The sequence below is a fragment of the Pristiophorus japonicus genome, chromosome 16 (genome assembly GCF_044704955.1).
Source record: "Pristiophorus japonicus isolate sPriJap1 chromosome 16, sPriJap1.hap1, whole genome shotgun sequence".
Lineage (NCBI taxonomy): Eukaryota > Metazoa > Chordata > Chondrichthyes > Pristiophoridae > Pristiophorus > Pristiophorus japonicus.
Genome location: NC_091992.1, coordinates 5,022,258 through 5,045,022, shown reverse-complemented (window position 1 = coordinate 5,045,022; position 22,765 = coordinate 5,022,258). Strand labels below are relative to the sequence as shown.

Sequence of the window (22,765 nt, the reverse complement as noted above, 5' to 3'; positions counted from 1 at the left end):
AACGGGCATCTGTTGTAGATGAACAGTCCCTTGTGCGTGTTGATGCAGGTGAGGCCCTTCGAAGACTCCTCCAGCTCCTGTGTCATGTAGGCTGAAGTCAGGTCGAGCTTGGTGAACGTCTTGCCTCCTGCCAGCGTCGCAAATAGGTCGTCTGCCTTAGGTAGCGGGTATTGGTCCTGTAGCGAGAAACGATTAATAGTTACTTTATAATCACCACAAATCCTGACCGTGCCACCACTTTTGAGTACTGGAACAATTGGGCTGGCCCACTCGCTGAATTCCACTGGGGAGATGATGCCCTCGCGTTGCAGCCTGTCCAGCTCGATTTCCACTCTCTCCCTCATCATGTGAGGTACCGCTCGCGCCTTGTGATGAATGGGTCGTGCCTCTGGGACCAAGTGGATCCACACCTTCGCCCCAGAAAAGTTTCCAATGCCTGGTTCAAAAAGGGAAGGAAATTTGTTAAGAACCTGGGTACATGAGGCCTCATCGACATGTGATAGCGCTCGGATGTCATCCCAGTTCCAGCGGATTTTGCCCAGCCAGCTCCTTCCAAGCAGTGTGGGGCCATCACCCAGGACAATCCAGAGTGGCAGTTCGTGCACCGTGCCCTCGTAGGTGACCTTGACCATGGCACTGTCTGGGACAGTGATAAGCTCCTTGGTGTCCGTTCTCAGTTTCATGTGGATGGGGCTCAGGGCTGGTCTGAATGCCTTGTTGCACCACAGTCTCTCAAACATCTTTTTACTCATGATGGATTGGCTAGCGCCAGTGTCCAGTTCCATAGCTACGGGTCAGCCATTCAATTTTACATTTAGCATTATAGGTGGACATTTCGTCGAAAATGTGTGCACCCCGTGTACTTCAGCATCTGCCTCCTCTCTCTTGAGGCTCAAATTGCTTTGATCCACCATGGACCGATCTTCCTCTGCCACATGGTGGTTAGCAGGTTTTGCAGAGCTTGTAGCTCGTTTGCAAGCTCGTTGGAGGTGCCCCATTGTTCCACAGTTCTTGCAAACATACCCTTTGAAGCGGCATGAATAGGCTGAATGCAAGTCTCCACAACACCAACAAGGTGTGAATTGCCTTGCATTCATCCTTTGTTGGAGACTCTGAGTCATCTGGGTCACCTGAGGCCTGCTGGCAGTTGCAGACTCATGGGTTCTGCCCTGTACATTTCTGCTCATAAACACAGTTCCAGTTAATTTATGAACATTGCTAGCACTTGTGTGCTGAGAGATTTGTTTGGTGTTATCACCGGTGGACATAAATGCCTGTGCTATCGCAATGGCCTTACTGAGGGTCGGTGTCTCTACAGTCAAAAGTTTTCGTAGGATGGTCTCGTGGCCAATGCTCGGTACAAAAAAGTCTCTGAGCATTTGCTCCAGGTAGCCATCAAACTCACATTGTCCTGCAAGTCGCCTTAGCTCGGCGACGTAGCTCGCCACTTCCTGACCTTCAGATCGCTGGCACGTGTAGAACCAATACCTCGCCATCAGCACGCTCTCCCTCGGGTTAAGATGCTCCTGAACCAGTGTACACAGCTCCTCATACGACTTATCTGTGGGTTTCACCGGAGCCAGAAGATTCTTCATGAGGCTGTAGGTCGGTGCCCCGCAGACTGTGAGGAGGACCGCTCTCCTTTTTGCAGCGCTTCCTTCTCCGTCCAGCTCGTTGGCTACAAAGTACAGGTCCAGCCGTTCGACATAGGGCTTCCCAGTCCTCACCCTCCGAGAACTTCTCCAGGATGCCCACAGTTTGCTGCATCATTGCGTTGGATTCGTATTCTCGTCGCCAGTTATTGTGTTTCTAACACAGATGAGACTGCACACAGGGAGGTTAAAGTAACAGTGACCTCAGTCTTTAATAAGACACTCCAGAGTGATGAACAGGCCTTAGGAGCCGGCTTATATACAGTGCTCCCAAGGGATGCTGGGATCCCTTGGGACTTCAGGGGATGAGCTCCCTGGTGGCAGAACATGGGAGTGCATGCTTTACAGATACACAACAAATGCCATCTCATTTTCCTGTGGCGATGTCATTTACAGTCACTACACTTTTAATTTAGCCTGACCTCCAGAGGCATTTCACAAAGAGGGAGAGCAGGAGAGCTTGGGGAGGTCACTGACAGCTTTTCAAGGAGGGATGATGCAAGGGTTTCCAATGCGCAACAGCTGGACATTGCAAGGTCGTTGGAAACGGACAACCACTTTCCTGTTCTCAAAGGGAGGCCAGTTCCCTAAACGAGCCACAAGTGAGCGGGACTTGACTCTTCCAACGCACTCCTGGCTGGCCTCCCACATTCTACCTTACATAAACCTGAGCTCATCCAAAACTCGGCTGCCCGTGTCCTAACTCGCACCGAGCCCCGCTCACCCATCATCCCCTGTGCCCCGTGTCCTAACTTGCACCAAGTCCCGCTCACCCATCATCCCCTGTGCCCCGTGTCCTAACTCGCACCAAGTCCCGCTCACCCATCATCCCCTGTGCCCCGTGTCCTAACTCGCACCAAGTCCCGCTCACCCATCACCCCCTGTGCCCCGTGTCCTAACTCGCACCAAGTCCCGCTCACCCATCACCCCCTGTGCCCCATGTCCTAACTCGCACCAAGTCCCGCTCACCCATCATCCCCTGTGCCCCATGTCCTAACTCGCACCGAGTCCCACTCACCCATCACCCCTGTGCTCGCCGGCCTATGTTGGCTCCCGGTTAAGCAACGCCTTGATTTCAAGATACACCGCTTTGGGTACTGTTGAGGGGGATGACTCATCAGGGGAGGGCAGCAGCAGCCGCGTTCATGGCACCGTGGCTGGCTCTGCTGCACAGGAGGGCAGGAAAAAGAGTGGGAGAGTGATAGTGATAGGGGATTCAATTGTAAGGGGAATAGATAGGCGTTTCTGCGGCCGCAACCGAGACTCCAGGATGGTATGTTGCCTCCCTGGTGCAAGGGTCAAGGATGTCTCGGAGCGGGTGCAGGACATTCTGAAAAGGGAGGGAGAACAGCCAGTTGTCGTGGTGCACATTGGTACCAACGGTATAGGTAAAAAAAGGGATGAGGTCCTACGAGACGAATTTAAGGAGCTAGGAGCTAAATTAAAACGTAGGACCTCAAAAGTAGTAATCTCAGGATTGCTACCAGTCCCACGTGCTAGTCAGAGTAGGAATCGCAGGATAGCTCAGATGAATATGTGGCTTGAGCAATGGTGCAGTAGGGAAGGATTCAAATTCCTGGGGCATTGGAACAGGTTCTGGGGGAGGTGGGACCAGTACAAACCGGACGGTTTGCACCTAGGCAGGACCGGAACCAATGTCCTAGGGGGAGTGTTTGCTAGTGCTGTTGGGGAGGAGTTAAAATAATATGGCAGGGGGATGGGAACCAATGCAGGGAGACAGAGGGAAACAAAAAGGAGACAAAAGCAAAAGACAGAAAGGAGATGAGTAAAAGTGGAGGGCAGAGAAACCCAAGGCAAAAAACAAAAAGGGCCACTGAATATAAAGGGGCTGCAGAAGGGGTCAAAATTAAAAATCATGGTTTAAAAACTAGTATTAAAACACTCTACCTAAACGCACGCAGCATTCGAAATAAAGTAAATGAGTTGACGGCACAAATCATTACAAATGGGTATGATTTGGTGGCCATTACAGAAACATGGTTGCAGGGTGGCCAAGACTGGGAATTAAACATACAGGGGTATCTGATGATTTGGAAAGATAGACAAGAAGGGAAAGGAGGTGGGGTTGCTCTGTTAATAAAGGATGATATCAGGAAAGTTGTGAAAGACGATATTGGCTCTAATGAACAAAATGTTGAATCATTGTGGGTGGAGATTCGAGATAGTAAGGGGAAAAAGTCACTGGTGGGCGTAATTTATAGGCCCCCAAATAATAACTTCACGGTGGGGCGGGCAATAATCAAGGGAATAATGGAGGCATGTGAAAAAGGAACGGCAGTAATCATGGGGGATTTTAACCTACATATCGATTGGTCAAATCAAATCGCACAGGGTAGCCTTGAGGAGGAATTCATAGAATGCATATGGGATTGTTTCTTAGAACAGTATGTTACAGAACCTACAAGGGAGCAAGCTATCTTAGATTTGATCCTGTGTAATGAGTAAGGAATAATAAACGATCTCCTAGTAAAAGATCCTCTCGGAATGAGTGATCACAGTATGGTTGAATTTGTAATACAGATTGAGGATGAGGAAGTAGTGTCTCAAACGAGCGTACTATGCTTAAACAAAGGGGACTACAGTGGGATGAGGGCAGAGTTGGCTAAAGTAGACTGGGAACACAGACTAAACGGTGGCACAATTGAGGAACAGTGGAGGACTTTTAAGGAGCTCTTTCATAGTGCGCAACAAAAATATATTCCAGTGAAAAAGAAGGGCGGTAAGAGAAGGGATAACCAGCCATAGATAACCAAGGAAATAAAGGAGAGTATCAAATTAAAGACCAATGCGTATAAGGTGGCCAAGGTTAGTGGGAAACTAGAAGATTGGGAACATTTTAAACAACAGCAAAGAATGACTAAGAAAGCAATAAAGAAAGGAAAGATAGATTACGAAGGTAAACTTGCGCAAAACATAAAAACAGATAGTAAAAGCTTTTACAGATATATAAAATGGAAAAGAGTGACTAAAGTAAAGGTCCCTTAGAAGATGAGAAGGGGGATTTAATAATGGGAAATGTGGAAATGACTGAGACCTTAAACAATTATTTTGTTTCGGTCTTCACAGTGGAAGACACAAAAACCATGCCAAAAATTGCTGGTCACGGGAATGTGGGAAGGAAGGACCTTGAGACAATCACTATCACGAGGCGGGTAGTGCTGGACAGACTAATGGAACTCAAGGTAGACAAGTCCCCTGGTCTTGATGAAATGCATCCCAGGGTATTAAAAGAGATGGCGGAAATTATAGCAGATGCATTCGTTATAATCTACCAAAATTCTCTGGACTCTGGGGAGGTACCAGCAGAGTCGGGATAAATGGATCCTTTTCGGGTTGGAAATCGGTGGTTAGTGGTGTGCCACAGGGATCGGTGCTGGGACCACAACTATTTACAATATACATAGATGACCTGGAAGAGGGGACAGAGTATAGTGTAACAAAATTTGCAGATGACACAAAGATTAGTGGGAAAGCGGGTTGTGTAGAGGACACAGAGAGGCTGCAAAGAGATTTGGATAGGTTAAGCAAATGGGCTAAGTTTTGGCAGATGGAATACAATGTCGGAAAGTATGAGGTCATCCACCTTGGGAAAAAAAACAGTAAAAGGGAATATTATTTGAATGGGGAGAAATTACAACATGCTGTGGTGCAGAGGGACCTGGGGGTCCTTGTGCATGAATCCCAAAAAGTTAGTTTGCAGGTGCAGCAGGTAATCAGGAAGGCGAATGGAATGTTGGCCTTCATTGCGAGAGGGATGGAGTACAAAAGTAGGGAGGTCCTGCTGCAACTGTATAGGGTATTGGTGAGGCTGCACCTGGAGTACTTCGTGCAGTTTTGGTCACCTTACTTAAGGAAGGATATACTGGCTTTGGAGGGGGTACAGAGACGATTCACTAGGCTGATTCCGGAGATGAGAGGGTTACCTTATGATGATAGATTGAGTAGACTGGGTCTTTACTCGTTGGAGTTCAGAAGGATGAGGGGTGATCTTATAGAAACATTTAAAATAATGAAAGGGATAGACAATATAGAGGGAGAGAGGTTGTTTCCACTGGTCGGGGAGACTAGAACTAGGGGGCACAACCTCAAAATACGGGGGAGCCAATTTAAAACTGAGTTGAGAAGGAATTTCTTCTCCCAGAGGGTTGTGAATCTGTGGAATTCTCTGCCCAAGAAAGCAGTTATTCAAGTCACAGATAGATAGATTTTTAACCAATAAGGGAATTAAGGGTTACAGGGAGCGGGCGGGTAAGTGGAGCTGAGTCCACGGCCAGATCAGCCATGATCTTGTTGAATGGCGGAGCAGGCTCGAGGGGCTAGATGGCCTACTCCTCTTCCTAATTCTTATGTTCTTATGTTCTTATGTTGTTTACAAATCCCTCTATGGCCTCTGCCCTCCCTATCTCTGTAATCTCCTCCAGCCCCACAACCCCCCCTCCCCCCGAGATGTCTGCGCTCCTCCAACGCTGCCTTCTTAAGCATCCCTGATTGTAATCGCTCCACCATTGGCGGCCGTGCCTTCAGCTGCCTGGGCCCCAAGCTCTGGAACTCCCTCCCTAAACCTCTCCGCCTCTCTCTCCTCCTTTAAGACGCTCCTTAAAACCTACCTCTTTGACCCAGCTTTTGGTCACCTGCCGTAATTTCCTCTTCTGCGGCTCGGTGTCAAATTTATCTGTTTTGTCTTGTAACACTGCCGTGAAGCGCCTTGGGTCGTTTCACTACGTTAAAGGTGCTATATAAATACAAGTTGTTGTTGTTGGGCACGATTGCTGGCGATTGGGGCTGAGTGACAGATCTTCCTCCAACTCGATGCACCAGCACACACACATTCCCCCTTTCAACTCACACGATTGGCTGACTGTGCAATTGTTGACTCAGAGGCCAATTGTTAATGACACTAATTGGGACAACAAGGGGTGGGGGGTGGGGTGGGGGGGGCTGCAGGAGGTCACAGTGCATACAGACTTGGCTCCTCACCATGGTTGTTTCTGCGTTAGTTCTCGGAAGAACCAAAGGAGGCAAACCTATTGCTGGATAATTTTGCTCCCCCTCTGCCCCCCCACCCCCCCGCCCCTTCCCGCGCAATGTCTGTTTTAGTGCCGGAAACAGTCGTCCTCCCGAGTTCCCGCTCCCAGCTCGGTCGTTGATCCGCGGGAAGAGATGGCGGTTCACCGTGTAACCTAGCGACTGGGAGAAAGCACTCGGATCACGATGCCTGTCCCAGAGTTCCTGCTCGGGTACGCCTTCTGGCTCTCGCACTTCCTGCTCGAATGCACCTTCTGGCTGTCTAGCATGATGTTTGACTGCAGTATGTGGGTGTCCAACTGCCTGCTCAACCCAATGGCCTGGGTCCTCTTCAACCTGACCGACAACATCGTGTGCCTGTGGCTCCTGCACTGCCTGTGGCAGGTGAGCATGTGGCTGTCATACGTCATACTGGACTGCAACCTGTGGCTGGTGTACAACCTGTCCGACCGCTCCAATTGGCTGCTGTACGTGATCGATGACTACATGCGGTGGCTCTCCAACGCGCTGGCCAGCTTCTCCTCCTGGTTCTCCTACTCGGAGTCCAGGTACAGCCTGTGGCTCTCCTATGTCTGGGCGGACTACATCAAGTGGCAGATGTACCTGGTCAGAGACTACTCGCTGATGCTCACCTACAGTGTCCTGAACAGCACCTTGTACATCACTTACCTGCTGCTGGACCTGACCATCAATGTGTCGCACAGCCTGCTCGGCCATGCCAAGTGGTTGTCCTTTGTTCTGCCGGTCGACACCTCGTGGTTGTGCATGGCGCACATGCAGTACCTGGCCTGGCTCCTGTACATCGTGAGGGACACCAGCATCAGCCTGTGGTACGTCTCGCAGGCGTGCATGCTGCACCTGTCCTACGCACTGACCGACTACTTCAGGTGGCTGACGTACGTTGTGCAGGACTATGCGCTGTGGGTGACCTACGTGGTGTCGGACACAGCCGCTGCCTGCTCCTACTGCCTGGAAGATGGTGCCATGTGGCTGCTGTATGTGATCTTCGACTATAACATGTGGCTGTGGTACCTGCTGTTCAGGTACAGCTTCTGGTTCATCTACTTTCTGTTTGACATCACCATCGGCCAGTCATCCTTTCTATTCAACTACACCATGTACTTTACGTACATCATGTTGGACTGCATTACCTGCCACTCACATCTTCTGATCAGCTACATCATGTGGCTCTCCTTCATGCTACTGGACTGTATCATGTGGCTGTCTTGGGTTATGCTACAGGTTCTTTGATAATTTTACCGCAATGAGCATCAGTTTGATTTCATAGACTATTTTCCCAATAAAATCGTTAAAATCCCAATGTGCCTCTTTTCTTTTGTTGGTCGTGGTTGTGCCGGATTCTCTGAGCACTCGCTCTCCCACCTTGCTGGAAAGGATCGTGTGAACATGGGGAGTCAGCTCAGGCTGCACCGCTGAATGCCTGTAGCAGACGAATAGCCAAGGAGGGGAACCTGACCATAGGAACAAGGGGCGGCCATTCAGCCCTCGGGTCCATTCCGCCATTAATGAAATCACGGCTGATCTGTAACCTAACTCCATATACCTGATTTGCCCCATATCCCTTAATACCTTTGGTTAACAAAAAGCTATCAATCTCAGATTTAAAATTAACAATTGATCTAGCATCAATTGTGGAAGAGAGTTCCAAACTCCTACCACCCTTTGTGTGTAGAAGTGTTTCCTACATTCACTCCTCAAAAGTACTGGCTGTAATTTTTAGACCAAGCCCCGAGTCCCAGACTCACCAACCAGCGGGAACAGTCTCTCTCTACCTACCCTATCCGTTCCCCTTAATATCCTGAAAACTTCGATCAGATCACCCCATAACCGTATAAATTGCAGGGAATACAACCGTAGTTTGCGTAATCTCTCCTCGTAATTTAACCCTTGGAGTGCGGGTATCACTCTGGTAACCCCACGCTGCACTCCCTCCAAGACCAATATATCCTCCCTAAGGTGTGGGGCCCAGAACTGCTCACAGAGCTACAGGTGGGATCTAACCAGGGTTCTGTACAGTTGCAGCATAACTTCTGCCCCCTTGTATTCTCGTCCTCTGGATATAAAGGCCAGAATTCTGTTAAGTATGGAAGAACTCCACAAGACTGAGTACTGTGAGCTAAAACTGATGTGACCTTAGTCTCTTTAATGCAACTCCACAACCTTTTATACTCCGTTGCACGAGGTGTGCAGGTGAATCTTGGGCCTCCAACAGTTGCGCCCTCTGGTGGCAAGTCTTACACAGTTACAATGTTTACATACATAACATCACTCCCCACCAAAGTCTTTGATACAAATTATTTACAAGTTGAAACGATCCAGGACCCTACTCTCCCTGGTTGATCGTCTGAGTTCAAACTCTGGCATGGGTGAGTTGGTTGGACCATTGCTGCACTGCGACGCGGCTGGTCTGACAGGACTGTTGGGAATGGTGGGTACATCCTCTTGATTCACAGCAAGGTCGATTGCTGGGTGGGTGTGTGTTGGTGGATCGATGATGGTGATATCCTCTTCAGGTTGTTCCTTGTTGTCGGTGAACTGCAGTTTGGTCTGATCCAAATGCTTTCTGCACGTTTGTCCATTCAATAGTTTGACTATAAACACACTATTCCCATCCTTGGCCAAGACAGTGCCAGCGACCCATTTAGGACCATGACCGTAATTCAGGACAAACACAGGATCGTTAGCATAAATGTCACGCGATACAGCCGTGCGATCGTGGTACATGTTTTGCTGGTGACGCCGGGTTTCCACATGATCATTTAGATCCAGGTGGACAAGGGAGAACCTGGTTTTGAGTGCTCTCTTCATTAACAATTCTGCAGGGGGAACCCCAGTGAGCGAGTGGGGTCCCATCCGGTAGCTGAGCAGAACCCGAGATAAGCGGGTCTGCAAGGAGCCTTCCGTCACGTGTTTCAAGCTCTGCTTGATAGTTTGGACTGCCCGTTCCACTTGACCGTTGGAGGCGGGCTTAAATGGGGCAGACCTGACATGCTTGATGCCATTGCGGGTCATAAACTCGTTGAATTCCGAGCTGGTGAAACACGGTCCATTGTCACTGACAAGGACGTCGGGCAAGCCATGGGTGGCGAACATAGCCCGGAGGCTTTCAATGGTGGCAGTGGATGTGCTGGATGACATGATTACCCATTCAATCCATTTAGAGTAAGCATCCACTACAACTAAAAACATCTTTCCGAGAAAGGGGCCAGCAAAATCTACGTGGATCCTGGACCGCGGTTTGGAGGGCCATGACCACAGACTCAATGGAGCCTCTCTTGGTGCATTGCTCAATTGTGAGCACATGTTGCACTGGTGTATGCATGACTCTTAAGTCCGAGTCAATGCCAAGCCACCAAACATGCGACGTGGCTATAGCCTTCATCATGACTGTGCCTGGGTGGGTATTGTGGAGGTTGCGTATAAACGATTCCCTGCCTTTTTTTGGCAAAACCACGTGATTACCCCATAAGAGACAATCCGAATGGATGGACATTTCATCTTTGCGTCGGTGAAACAGTTTCATTTCATCTTGCATTTCCCCGGGAATGGCCGACCAGCTCCCATTGAGGTCGCAACCTTTTACAAGTAATAGCACAGGATCCTGGCTGGTCCAGGTCCTGATCTGGTGAGTAGTGATGGGTGACCCCTCGTTCTCAAAAGCATCCATGACCAGAAGCATGTCTGCGGGCTGTGTCATTTCCACCCCGGTGGTGGGCAATGGTAGCTGACTGAGAGCCTGGTCGATGGCGGATAACATAGTCATAGGTGGACAATGTTAGTGCCCATCTTTGGATACGAGACAAAGCATTAGTGTTTATCCCTTTGCTTTCTGAAAACAGCGAAATGAGCGGTTTGTGATCGGTTTCAAGCTCAAACCGAAGTCCAAATAGGTATAGGTGCATTTCTTAACACCATATACACGTGCTAACGCCTCTGTCTCGACCAGACTGTAGGCTCTTTCAGCCTTAGACAGACTTCTAGACGCGTATGCAACCGGTTGAAGTTTGCCCGATACATTGGTTTGTTGTAACACATAGCTGACCCCATATGATGATGCATCACAAGCTAGCACTAATCGTTTACACAGGTCATACAGTACAAGTAACTTATTAGAACAAAGTAGGCTTGTGGCCTTCTCAAAGGCTGTCTCTTGAGATTTACCCCAAACCCAGTCGTCACTCTTACGTAGCAACATGTTTAACGGTTCCAGCAAAGTGCTTAACCGGGTAGAAAGTTACCAAAATAGTTGAGGAGTCCCAGGAATGAAAATTCGACCTCTGGTGCCAGGAAAACACACTTGGATCGTTTCAGCCTGAGTCCCACTCTGTCTGGTCGACTTAGAACCTCTTCCAGGTTGCGCAGGTGTTCGGTGGTGTCACGACCAGTGATCAAGATGTTGTCTTGAAACACAATGGTGCGCGGAACCGATTTCAGCAGACTCTCCATATTCCTCTGGAAGATGGCAGCAGCGGAGCGAATCCCAAAAGGGCACCTGTGGTATATAAACAGTTCTTTGTGTGTGTTGATGCACGTCAATCTTTTCGAAGATTCAGCCAGCTCCTGTGTCATGTAGGCGGAGGTTAGGGCCAATTTGGTGAACGACTTCCCCCCCGCTAACGTTGCGAACAGGTCATCTGCCTTGGGTAGCGGGTACTGGTCTTGGGACGAGACTCGGTTGATCGTTATCTTGTAGTCTCCGCAGATTCTGACCGTGCCATCGCTTTTCAATACCGGAACAATCGGACTCGTTGAACTCGACTGGCGATATGATTCCCTCTCGTCTGTCCAGTTCGATCTCGACTTTCTCCCTCATCATATATGGAACCGCTCGAGCCTCGTGATGAACGGGTCTTGCATCGGGGACTAGATGGATCTACACCTTGGCGCCTGTGAAGTTGCTGATGCCTGGTTTAAATAGCGACAGAAACTTGCTCAGCGCTTGGGCGCATGAGGCATCATCCACTGAAGATAGTGCTTTGATGTCGTCCCAGTTCCATCAAATCTTTCCCAGCCAGCTTCTGCCAAATAGCGTTGGGCCATCGCCTGGTACAATCCACAGTGATAAATCATGCACAGCTCCATCGTACGATACCTTAACTACCGCACTGCCAATGACTGGTATGAGCTCTTTGGTGTAGGTGCACAGCTTTGTCTGAATTGGGCTCAGTTTGGGCCTTTGTGCCTTGTTGCCCCACAGTTTCTCAAAAGCCTTCTGGCTCATAATTGACTGACTCGCCCCCGTGTCCAACTCCATTGATACTGGAATACCATTCAATTTGACTTTCAGCATGATAGGAGAGCTCTTGGTGGTGAAGGTGTGTACCCCATACACTTCTTCCTCGGGTCGAGTTGCCTCTCTTGTTTGTTCTGCATGATCCGCACCGGATCAATCATCTTCTGCCGACTCTGCCACGTGGTGAGTCGCAGAACTCTTGCACATTCGCTGGAGGTGCCTCATTGTTTCGCAGCCTTTGCACACGTAGTGCTTGAATCGACATTGATGGGCTCGATGATTACCCCCGCAGCGCCAACATGGTGCTAATGGGTTTGCATTCACGCCCGATGGTGGACTCTGAGTCATCCTAGGTATGCAGCTGTAGACGTATAGGCCCTGCCATATGCAGTTCTGCCTGCTAGCGACGTTATTTTATGCACAATACTTGCGGGTGAACTTCGATGCTGGGAAGATATCTGTCTGGTATTATCGCTCGTGGATATGAAAGCCTGGGCTATCGCGATGGCCTTGCTCAGGTCGAGGGATTCGGTGGACTACAGCTTGCGAAGAATGACCTCGTGGCCGATGCCAAGCACAAAAAAGTCCCAAAGTATTTCCCCCCAAAATCCAGCAAATTTGCAAGTTCTCAGGTCGGCGACATAACTCGCCACGCCCTGGAACACGGAGCCACAACATACATAACAAATTCCTTTAGCCTTTCTGATTATTTTCTGTTTATGATATTTTAGGGCTGGATTTCCGGCTTTGATGATTTTGGGGCGGTAACGTTAGCGGCGAGAACAGTTTGTGCTTCAGTCAGTAACATTGGGCAGCTGGGCCCTGAGTCAGGGGCGCAGTGCTAAGGCAGGCGTTGTACACCTCGGGCATGAGCATGGGGTGATCCCAAGCCAAAGAACCGGGCTAGGAGCGTTCCGAGAGACGCTGGGGAGAAAATAAAACCTGAAAAAGCCCAACAAAAAACATTCCCAAAACATTGCCACCGCCACCACAACATAAAGAAAAGACAATCGCACATATTGAGGAGTCCATTACTCAGTTCTCTGCAGTCGGTATCGCCCGATTTCCCAAGCGGTCACTGCGTGGCGTGCTGCAGGGCGGACGGGTTGGCCAGGGACATTGCACACACCGGCACCGCTCTCCTGGGCGGTGCTGCTCCGTGCCACCACAAAACCGGCCCTGGGGATTACATAGAAACATAGAAACATAGAAAATAGGTGCAGGAGTAGGCCATTCGGCCCTTCGAGCCTGCACCGCCATTCAATGAGTTCATGGCTGATCATGCAACTTCAGTACCCCATTCCTGCTTTCTCGCCATACCCCTTGATCCCCCGAGTAGTAAGGACCTCATCTAACTCCTTTTTGAATATATTCAGTGAACTGGCCTCAACAACTTTCTGTGGTAGAGAATTCCACAGGTTCACCACTCTCTGGGTAAAGAAATTCCTCCTCATCTCGGTCCTAAATGGCTTACCCCTTATCCTTAGACTGTGACCCCTGGTTCTGGACTTCCCCAACATTGGGAACATTCTTCCTGCATCTAACCTGTCTGAACCCATCAGAATTTTAAACGTTTCTATGAGGTCCCCTCTCATTCTTCTGAACTCCAGTGAATACAAGCCCAGTTGATCCAGTCTTTCTTGATAGGTCAGTCCCGCCATCCCGGGAATCAGTCTGGTGAACCTTCGCTGCACTCCCTCAATAGCAAGAATGTCCTTCCTCAGGTTAGGAGACCAAAACTGTACACAATACTCCAGGTGTGGCCTCACCAAGGCCCTGTACAACTGTAGCAACACCTCCCTGCCCCTGTATTCAAATCCCCTCGCTATGAAGGCCAACATGCCGCGGGGTGCTGGAGGCTGACTGCCCGGCCAGAACACCGTCACTGCCACCGCTCTGGGGCAAAACACAGAACGCAAAGGACGGGAAAATCTGCCCCTATTTGCCTGAACCCCCAAATCTCTTTGGACGTCCCCTGTTTTATCTTTCCACTATTTAGAAAGTTCCTCGTTTGATCCTTTTAGGTCCAAAGTGGATGACCTCACATTTGCCTACATTGAAACCCGTTTGCTTCTCGTTTGGCCTCTCATACTCCTGCTGGTAACGCTTACTGCCTGTTTTGAGGCCCTTTGCTTTGTATCTTTTCCACTCGCGAGGACCTGTGCCACCTTTTGTATTTTTGTTTGCTTTTTCCTTTAGTTTTATGCGGTCCCTCACCTCTAGTGGTCGATGGCTGGGTTTTTTTGGCACTCGAGCTCGTGCCCCTCAGGGGTATAAACTGGCGCCGTCTCACGTTACATTCTGCTTTGAACGTCTCCCCCTGATTTCCTGCCGTTTTACCCATTCACAGATTGACCCAGTTCATTGCGGACAGTCTCTGTCTCACCCGCTGAAGTCGGTCTTGTCCAAAGCTAAAATATTAGTCATTATCATCATATGTGGTCCCTCGAAGCGAGGATGACTTGCTTCCAGGCCAAAAAGTGATGAGTTCACGGGTGTTTCAATGTAGATCCCGAACTACATCTTGAACGGCGGAAGATGCCTGTGCATGAGCTCTTTTAACGTGGGGTGACCGTTGCACACCAGCCACCACACGGGGCTTGACAGAGCGAGGTCTTGGTCCAGTGGCAAGGGTTAACCAGGACGACTGGAGACCAGCTCTGCTGCACGGACCTAGTGCGCTCACATATCGCAGTGTGGGCTGGGCCCTGCTGCCCCTGGGCCCTCGCCTCTCCTGGGCCCCGAACTCGCGCCTCTCCTGGGCTCCGATCACATCCCTCTATGAACTCTCGCCGCTCCTTCGCCCCCGACCTCACAGCTCCAGCAAGTTGCTCCCTCTAATGGCCATCAGAATCTTAGTCACTGTTTCGTGTTTCTCCCTCTCAAACACTACTTTGAACTCGATCACGTTACGATCGCTATTGGATAAATGTTCATTCACCATTTGGCTGTTAACTAAATCTGGCTCATTATTCATCCCTAAATCTAACATGGCCTGTCCCCTTAGTGTCTCGGAGACATATTGTTGTAGAGGACTATCCTGGACACACTCAAGAAATTCACCACCTTTCTGACAGCTAGTCTGCTTTCCCCAATCTGTATGAAAGTTAAAATTCCCCATTAAAACCTCTTTGCCTTTGCTACACGCTTGCCTAACCTCTGCATTTATACAATCTGGCACGTCACAGCTGTGAGCAGGGGGCAATACACAACGCCCCCTGCAGTCTGAAATCCTTTCCTATTTCTTCATTCAACCCACACTCCATCTGCCAAAGTTTTGCTCTCTCACTTAGCCTCTCTATGTCCTTTTGCAGGAGGACACACAAAATCATGCACTCTGGCAGAAAAAAAATCGAAGAGTAAGTTATTATTTAAATGGGGAAAGATTGCAAAGTGCCGCAGTACAGCGGGACCTGGGGGTACTTGTGCATGAAACACAAAAGGTTAGTATGCAGGTACAGCAAGTGATCAGGCCAATGGTATCTTGGCCGTTATTGCAAAGAGGATGAAGCAGGGAAGTCTTGCTACAGTTATACATTTCTTATGTTCTTATAAGGTTGCCACCTCTCTTTAAATCCTATTTTATCTAACGATCAGGGATCGGGCTATCCGCCTAACGAACAGAACCGCATTTTTCCTCTCGGCACTCAACATCGAGTTCAACAACTTCAGACCATAACCACGCTCCCATTTTCTCAGAGTGCGGGTGCATGTCATGGTTTAGCCGTTGCCCCTGTCATGATTGGGGCCAGGTTTTCACTATTTACCCTCCCAAAACCTCTCTTAGTTTGAAGACTTCTGTTAGATCCCCCACTGAACCTGCTCTCACCTGTTGGGGAAAAAAAAACACCTCTTGGTATCTTTCCCATGAGTCTTCACACGGCTGATCTGATCTTGGCCTCAGCTCCACTTCCCCGCCCGCTCCCCATAACCCTCGACTCCCTTATCATTCAAAAATCTGTCTATCTCCACCTTAATACATTCAATGACCCAGCCTCCACAGCTCCCTGGGGCAGAGAATTCCACAGATTTACAACCCACTGAGAGAAGAAATTCCTCCTCATCTCCGTCTGAAATGGGCGGCCCCTTATTCTGAGACTATGTGCCCCCTAGTTCTAGATTCCCCCACGAGGGGAAACATCCTCTCTATATCCACCCTGTCAAGCCCCCTCAGAATCTTATACGTTTCAATAAGATCACCTCTAAGTCTTCTAAACTCCAATAAGTATAGGCCCAATCTGCTCGACATTTCTCCATAAGGCAATCCCTTCATCTCCAGAATCAACCGAGTGAACCTTCTCTGAACAGCCTCCAATGCAAGTATATCCTTCCTTAAATACGGAGACCAAAACTGCACGCAGTACTCCAGGTGTGGCCTCACCAATACCCTGTACAGTTGTAGCAGGACTTCTCTGCTTTTATACTCTATCCCCCTTGCAATAAAGGCCAACATTCCATTTGCCTTCCTGATCACTTGCTGTACCTGCATACTAACTTTTTGTGTTTCATGCATAAGGACCCCCAGGTCCCGCTGTACTGCAGCATTTTGTAATCTCTCCCCATTTAAATAATAACTTGCTTTTTTATTTTGCCTACCAAAGTGGATAACCTCACACTTTTCCAATTATAGTCCATCTGCCAAATTTTTGCCCACTCACTTAGCCTATCTATATTCCTCTACAGATTCTTTGATCCTCCTCACGTTACCAGACAGAATTTGACACGAGCCACATAAGGAGATATTAGGACAGGTGACCAAAAGCTGGGTCAAAGGTAGGTTTATGTGGCTCAGTGTCAATAACTGTTTGATAATCGCTCTGTGAAGCGCCTTGGGATGCTTTACTATGTTACAGGCGCTATATAAATGCAATTTGTTGTTGCTGCCTTGATTACTAGAGCAGGTGACCAAAAGCTTGGTCAAAGAGGTAGGTTTTAAGGAGCGTCTTAAAGGGGGAAGAAGCGGAGAGGTTTGGGGAGTGTATTCCAGAGCTAGGGGTCCAGGCAGCTGAAGACACGGCATTGAGGGTGTCCACTCCATCTCAAATAGAATTGTTATTAAACACATAATAATTAGGAGCAGGAGTAGGACATTCGGCCCCTCGAGCCTGCTCCGCCATTCAATGAGATCATGGCTGATCTTCGACCTCAGCTCCACTTTCCAGCACTGTCCCCATATCCCTTGGTTCCCCTAAGGGAATCCTCCTATTGATATCGCCAATGCACCTCCTGCCCCCGATACACTTACCCCTCCCACACACACCACACCCCCAGCTCGCCTCCGCCAGCAGCTGGGGTCGAGCCAAGACCGTACACACCGATAGCGCAGGCAGGTGAGCGGGCAAACCCCTTCCGCTCAATGTTTCGCTTACCTGTCCTGCTCCTTGGGCCCAGCATCATGCCTGTTTCTGACCAGGGGGTTAATGCAGATGTCGTCAGGGAGGTCCCAGAAATCATCTTCCCCAATGAGGTTAGCCGTGTCGCTGCTCATTCCTGCCCAGCTCGCTCATCAGCTCCGTTCCCCAGCTACTTGCGGTCTGCACCAAGGAAAACACACTATCAGTAATTCATAACCTCCAGGTTCACACACAAGCTGCTCTGACCGATGTGACAAAGGGGGTTTAATCCCCTCCTTCTGCCAATCACGTCCTCTCTGTCCCCACTCCTTTTTTTATCATTCATTCTCAGGATGTGGGCATCGCTGGCCAGGCCGGCATTTATTGCCCGTCCCTAATTGCCCCTTGAGAAGGTGGTGGTGAGCCGCCTTCTTGAACCGCTGCAGTCCGTGTGGTGAAGGTGCTCCCACAGTGCTGTTAGGGAGGGGGTTCCAGGATTGTGACCCAGCGACGATGAAGGAACGGCCGATATATTTCCCAGTCGGGATGGTGTGTGACTGGGAGGGGAACGTGGAGGTGGTGGTGTTCCCATGGACCTGCTGCCCTTGTCCTTCCAGGTGAGAGAGGTTGCACCACCTCCAGTGTGATCCCACCACAAGACACATCTTCCCCTCCCCTCTCCTTTGAATATTGCAAAGGGACCATTCCCTCCGCAACACCCTGGCCCACTCCTCAATCACCCCCAGCACCCCCTCCCCGTCGAACAGCACCTTCCCCTGCAAGTGCAGGAGATGCAACACCTGCCCTTTTACCTCCTCCCTTCCCTGCACTGTCGGAGGTGCAGTCTTTCAGATGAGACATTAAACTGAGGCCCCGTCTCCTCTCTCAGGTGGACATAAAAATCCCACGGCCACGATTTCGAAGAAGAGCAGGAGAGTTCTCCCCGGTGTCCTGGGACCAATATTTATTCTTCAATCAACATCACTAAAACAGATTATCCGGTCATTATCATATTGCTGTTTGTGGGAGCTTGCTGTGCGCAAATTGGCTGCCACGTTTCCCACATTACAACAGTGATACACTTCAAAAAAACTTAATTGGCTGGAAAGCGCTTTGGGACGTCCCGAGTTGTGAAAGGTGCTATATTTCTATTTTTCTATTTTTGTGAAACTGTGTCAAACACGCTCTCTGTAACTTGCAACGCTCTATAATCAGTGTAAGACAGAGGGAACTTTCACACTGGAGCTGTATACAGCGCAGGCAGAGAGATCGACACAGTCACACTCACCGTTTGAGAAATACAACTGCGGGCGGACAATGTTGCTGTACCTGCTTCACACGTTTCCCCGTCAGGACTGCAGCTCAACGAGCGACTGCTCACAGCTCCCAGCCAGACTATAAATGGGGAAATAGCAACTGGAATCGCAATCCACTGCACAGAAACAGTTTGCACAACCGAGCTCTGACAGAGCCACGCACGAGTGGAAGGATCTGGAACATTTGGTCCTGTGATGTTTCTGACAGAGGACTTGCTGGAGAATGTTGTTTTCCCTCAGTTCGAGTTGCACTTGTTCAGGTGAAACAGGGCAGTGAGATCGGAATGCAAATTTGGACAAAGATAAAAGAGACAAAAAGGTTGCATTTCTATCGCCCCCTCAGTACGTCCCAAAGCGCTTTACGGACAATGAAGCACTTTTGGAGTGTAGTCACTGTTGTAATGGAGATTCATGTTTTTACTGAAGATTAGTTCATCTATTTTTTTCATTGTTGATTGAGGGATAAATATTGGCCCCCAGGACACCGGGGAGAACTCCCCTGCTCTTCTTCAAATAGTGGCCTTGGGATCTTTTACACCCACGTGAGAGAGCAGACGGGGCCTCGGTTTATCGTAGGACAGCACCTCCGACAGTGCAGCACTCCCTCAGTACTGGGGGAGGGGGTGGAGCAGGGGAGGGAGTGGGGGAGTGGGTGGGGTGGGACTGGGAGTGGGGGAAGGATGGTGGTGGGGGAGGGGAGGGGGTTGGGGGAGTGGAGGTGGGGGTGGGGGAAGGGGAGGGGGTGGGGGTAGGGGAATAGGGGTGGGGGAAGGGTTGGGGAGGTGGTGGGGGAGGGGAGGGGCGATTAAGGAACACCAGCTCGAGTGCAGGAGCGACAGATTCAGGAAGTGAAACTTTTTGTTGAAAACTAACGGAAGTGGGAGAAATCAGGCTGTGATAGTATTGTTCAAACAGTTTCTGTGAAGTCCTTACTCTACAGCATGAAACCACACGAGGCACATTCCAGGGACAAGGCCACTCTGTGACCTTAACTCTTTATTACAGGACTCCAGAAGTGATGACCCTGCGTGGGACCTCCCTTTATATACCTGTGTGATCAGGTAAGGAGTGTCTCCCACAAGGTCACCCCCTGTGGTCAAGGTGTGCCTCTAAGTTAAGTGTGTACAGTAATACAGTGGTGTTACATGGTGGTTACAGACATGACAGTTTCAAACAAATTCCCTTTTTCATACCAAATGGTTCACATCGTGGACAACAGAATCCAATCCGAGTGCATTAAAAAAGAGAAAAACTTGGATTTATATAGCGCCTTTCACAACCTCATGATGTCTCAAAGCGCTTTACAGCCAATGAGGTACTTTTGGAGTGTAATCACTGTTGTAATGTGGGAAACACGGCAGCCAATTTGCACACAGCAAGCTCCCACAAACAGCAGTGTGATAATGACCAGATAATCTGTTTTTTAGTGATGTTGGTTTTTTTTCATATTCTTATTAGTTATAAAACCAGTGGAGATGGGGAAAGAGAGTTTGTTTGACTGACAGTCAAGATTAACCCAACCAGGTTAACAAAGAGGCTGCTCGCTTTCCAATTGGCCGTGGGAAGGCAGTGCGCTTGGAGGATGGACCAATGGCCGGAGGGCGGGGACAGAGCGGGGCTCGTCATGTGATGAAAGGTCCAGGACAGTTGGCAACCCTCCTGCAGGACAGATGTGCAATCCAGCTTGGGAAGTTGCTAAAGACAACGGGCGCCGTAATGTATTTGCTTCATGGGTTCTTTGCTTAAGAATTCATAGCAACATAGTACTATTGAGAACTAGTTGGTTTATTAGCAAAGGTTTAACAATCACACTACACATTAGCAGTTCACCCACCAGGCTCACAACCACCTGCCCCATCGTGGATCCCCCAAACCCAACTGGTTGGGGTTTTATTGAGTCTGGTGAACATCACGTGACTGGCTAAGCCACTCCCAGGTCAACAGCTCTACCAACCTGTGAGCATTCATTACAGGGGTGGGGAGTGAAATCGGCATCTACCGCCCATTTATATGCCCCCGCTCCCCCGCTCCCCCCGGAGACTCATACAGTTACTGCTGAATCTGTTTTGTGTCCCTGGCCGAGTGCACTTGTACCTCTGTCATCTCTCACCCTCTCTGCTTAAGTCCTTGCTTGCAGTAAAATAAAAGGGTTGTTAAAAACACTGAACCAACCCAGATCATTGATTCCAGGACTCCTCATGCAAACGCGGTTTGTCTTCCGACCCAAGCCTTACGCGACGAGCACACAGCGAGGGGTCAGACCGCAACCTGAGCTTCGTGCCTTGCGGAAGTTGTGCAGCTGTTCTCACTGCTTCCTCTCTACAGGGATCGTGACTCTGGCAGCGGTGACTGTGCGAAAGGAGGAGACTTCCTCTCTTGCGGAGATTAACCAAGGCCACCCGAAAGAGCAGCACCTCCGACAGTGCAGCACTCCCTCAGTACTGCCCCTCCGACAGTGCAGCACTCCCTCAGTACTGCCCCTCCGACAGTGCGGCACTCCCTCAGTACTGCCCCTCCGACAGTGCGGCGCTCCCTCAGTACCGCCCCTCCGACAGTGCGGCGCTCCCTCAGTACTGCCCCTCCGACAGTGCGGCGCTCCCTCAGTACTGCCCCTCCGACAGTGCGGCGCTCCCTCAGTACTGCCCCTCTGACAGTGCGGCGCTCCCTCAGTACTGCCCCTCTGACAGTGCGGCGCTCCCTCAGTACTGCCCCTCTGACAGTGCGGCGCTCCCTCAGTACTGCCCCTCCGACAGTGCGGCACTGCTTCAGTACTACTCCTCCGACAGTGCGGCGCTCCCTCAGTACTGCCCCTCCGACAGTGCAGCACTCCCTCAGTACTGCCCCTCCGACAGTGCGGCACTCCCTCAGTACTGCCCCTCCGACAGTGTGGCGCTCCCTCAGTACTGCCCCTCTGACAGTGCGGCGCTCCCTCAGTACTGCCCCTCCGACAGTGCGGCACTCCCTCAGTACTGCCCCTCCGACAGTGCGGCACTGCTTCAGTACTACTCCTCCGACAGTGCGGCGCTCCCTCAGTACTGCCCCTCCGACAGTGCAGCACTCCCTCAGTACTGCCCCTCCGACAGTGCGGCACTCCCTCAGTACTGCCCCTCCGACAGTGTGGCGCTCCCTCAGTACTGCCCCTCCGACAGTGCGGCGCTCCCTCAGTACTGCCCCTCCGACAGTGCGGCACTCCCTCAGTACTGCCCCTCCGACAGTGCGGCGCTCCCTCAGTACTGCACTGGATATTGTGCTCAAATCTTTGAAGTGCAGACTTGACTCCGAGGTGAGAGAGTTACCCACTGAGCCCCTGCTGCCGCGTACCCTGAGATTGCTTGTTATATAATCGGACATTCACCAATTGAAAGAAGAGATACAGAGACAGCATGTCAACTTGATGACTTGTGTTCCAGACTCTGAGCCAGTAATAAAACTGTGCCCTCACCAGCGCTCTCTGACAACTCCCGTGTAATCGCAGCTGCCAATTCCCCAACGCCTGGTCTTAATCCATTCCCGTCGGTCGCAGTGCTGATCGCTGGAGTCCGCACGATGGGGAAAATGCAGTCATTCAATCGCCTCTGAGCAGCGGATCCGTCCAATATCCCCGACAGGCCTTACGGAAATGCTGCAAACTCCTTCACACAAGGCATGCAAGTGCAATATGCAGTGTGCAGTAGCTGGGGACACAGAGAGAGTGCGGAATTGTATTGGGGGAGGGCGCAGAGACAGAGAGAGAGAAGCTGAAGGGGCTGGGTGACTTGCTGTCATTGTGGGGGCCTGATTTTCCGTCTGATATGGTTACATTTTGTACGTTAACCCTTTGCTCTTTCACACCATCTCACGCGTTTTAACCGCACATTGATGGGCCACAGGCAGTGTTGAAAGGGACAGTGTTCTTGCTAAATATTGTTTGGAAACTTTTAGTTTCCCCTGTGAGAGAGGAAGCAGAGACAAATGCCTTTCCTGCCACCGCAATATGCACACACAACGCCGACACGCTTCAATAAGACTGTGTGTTTGTCAGCAAAGGAGATTTTACAGAGCCCATCACTGCATGCAGTCCCCATTATCATCATCGGCGGTCCCTCGAACGAGGATGACTTGCTTCCACGAGTTCACAGGTGTTTCAATGAAGGACCCGATGTTCCAGTCCTGAACTCCATGTTG

The 22,765-nt window shown here is 50.2% G+C and overlaps 1 protein-coding gene across 7 annotated transcripts in view; it reads right to left on the bottom strand.

Moving 5' to 3' along the window:
- Window positions 1–22,379, bottom strand: part of LOC139226277 (transient receptor potential cation channel subfamily V member 4-like) — a 76,633-nt gene extending 54,254 nt beyond the window's left edge. For 6 of the 7 annotated variants that reach the window (XM_070856914.1, XM_070856918.1, XM_070856916.1 and 3 more), the window contains exons 1-2: window positions 22,044–22,379; window positions 17,322–17,486 (exon numbers count right to left, since the gene is read on the bottom strand). In XM_070856914.1, the coding sequence (XP_070713015.1) occupies window positions 17,322–17,440 (119 nt within the window). In that variant the 5' untranslated portion in view covers window positions 17,441–17,486; window positions 22,044–22,379. Of the gene's footprint in view, window positions 1–17,321; window positions 17,487–18,573; window positions 18,639–22,043 lie in introns of those variants that run through there. The other variant, XM_070856915.1, reaches the window with a different exon arrangement.
- Between the last annotated feature and the right edge of the window lie 386 nt (window positions 22,380–22,765).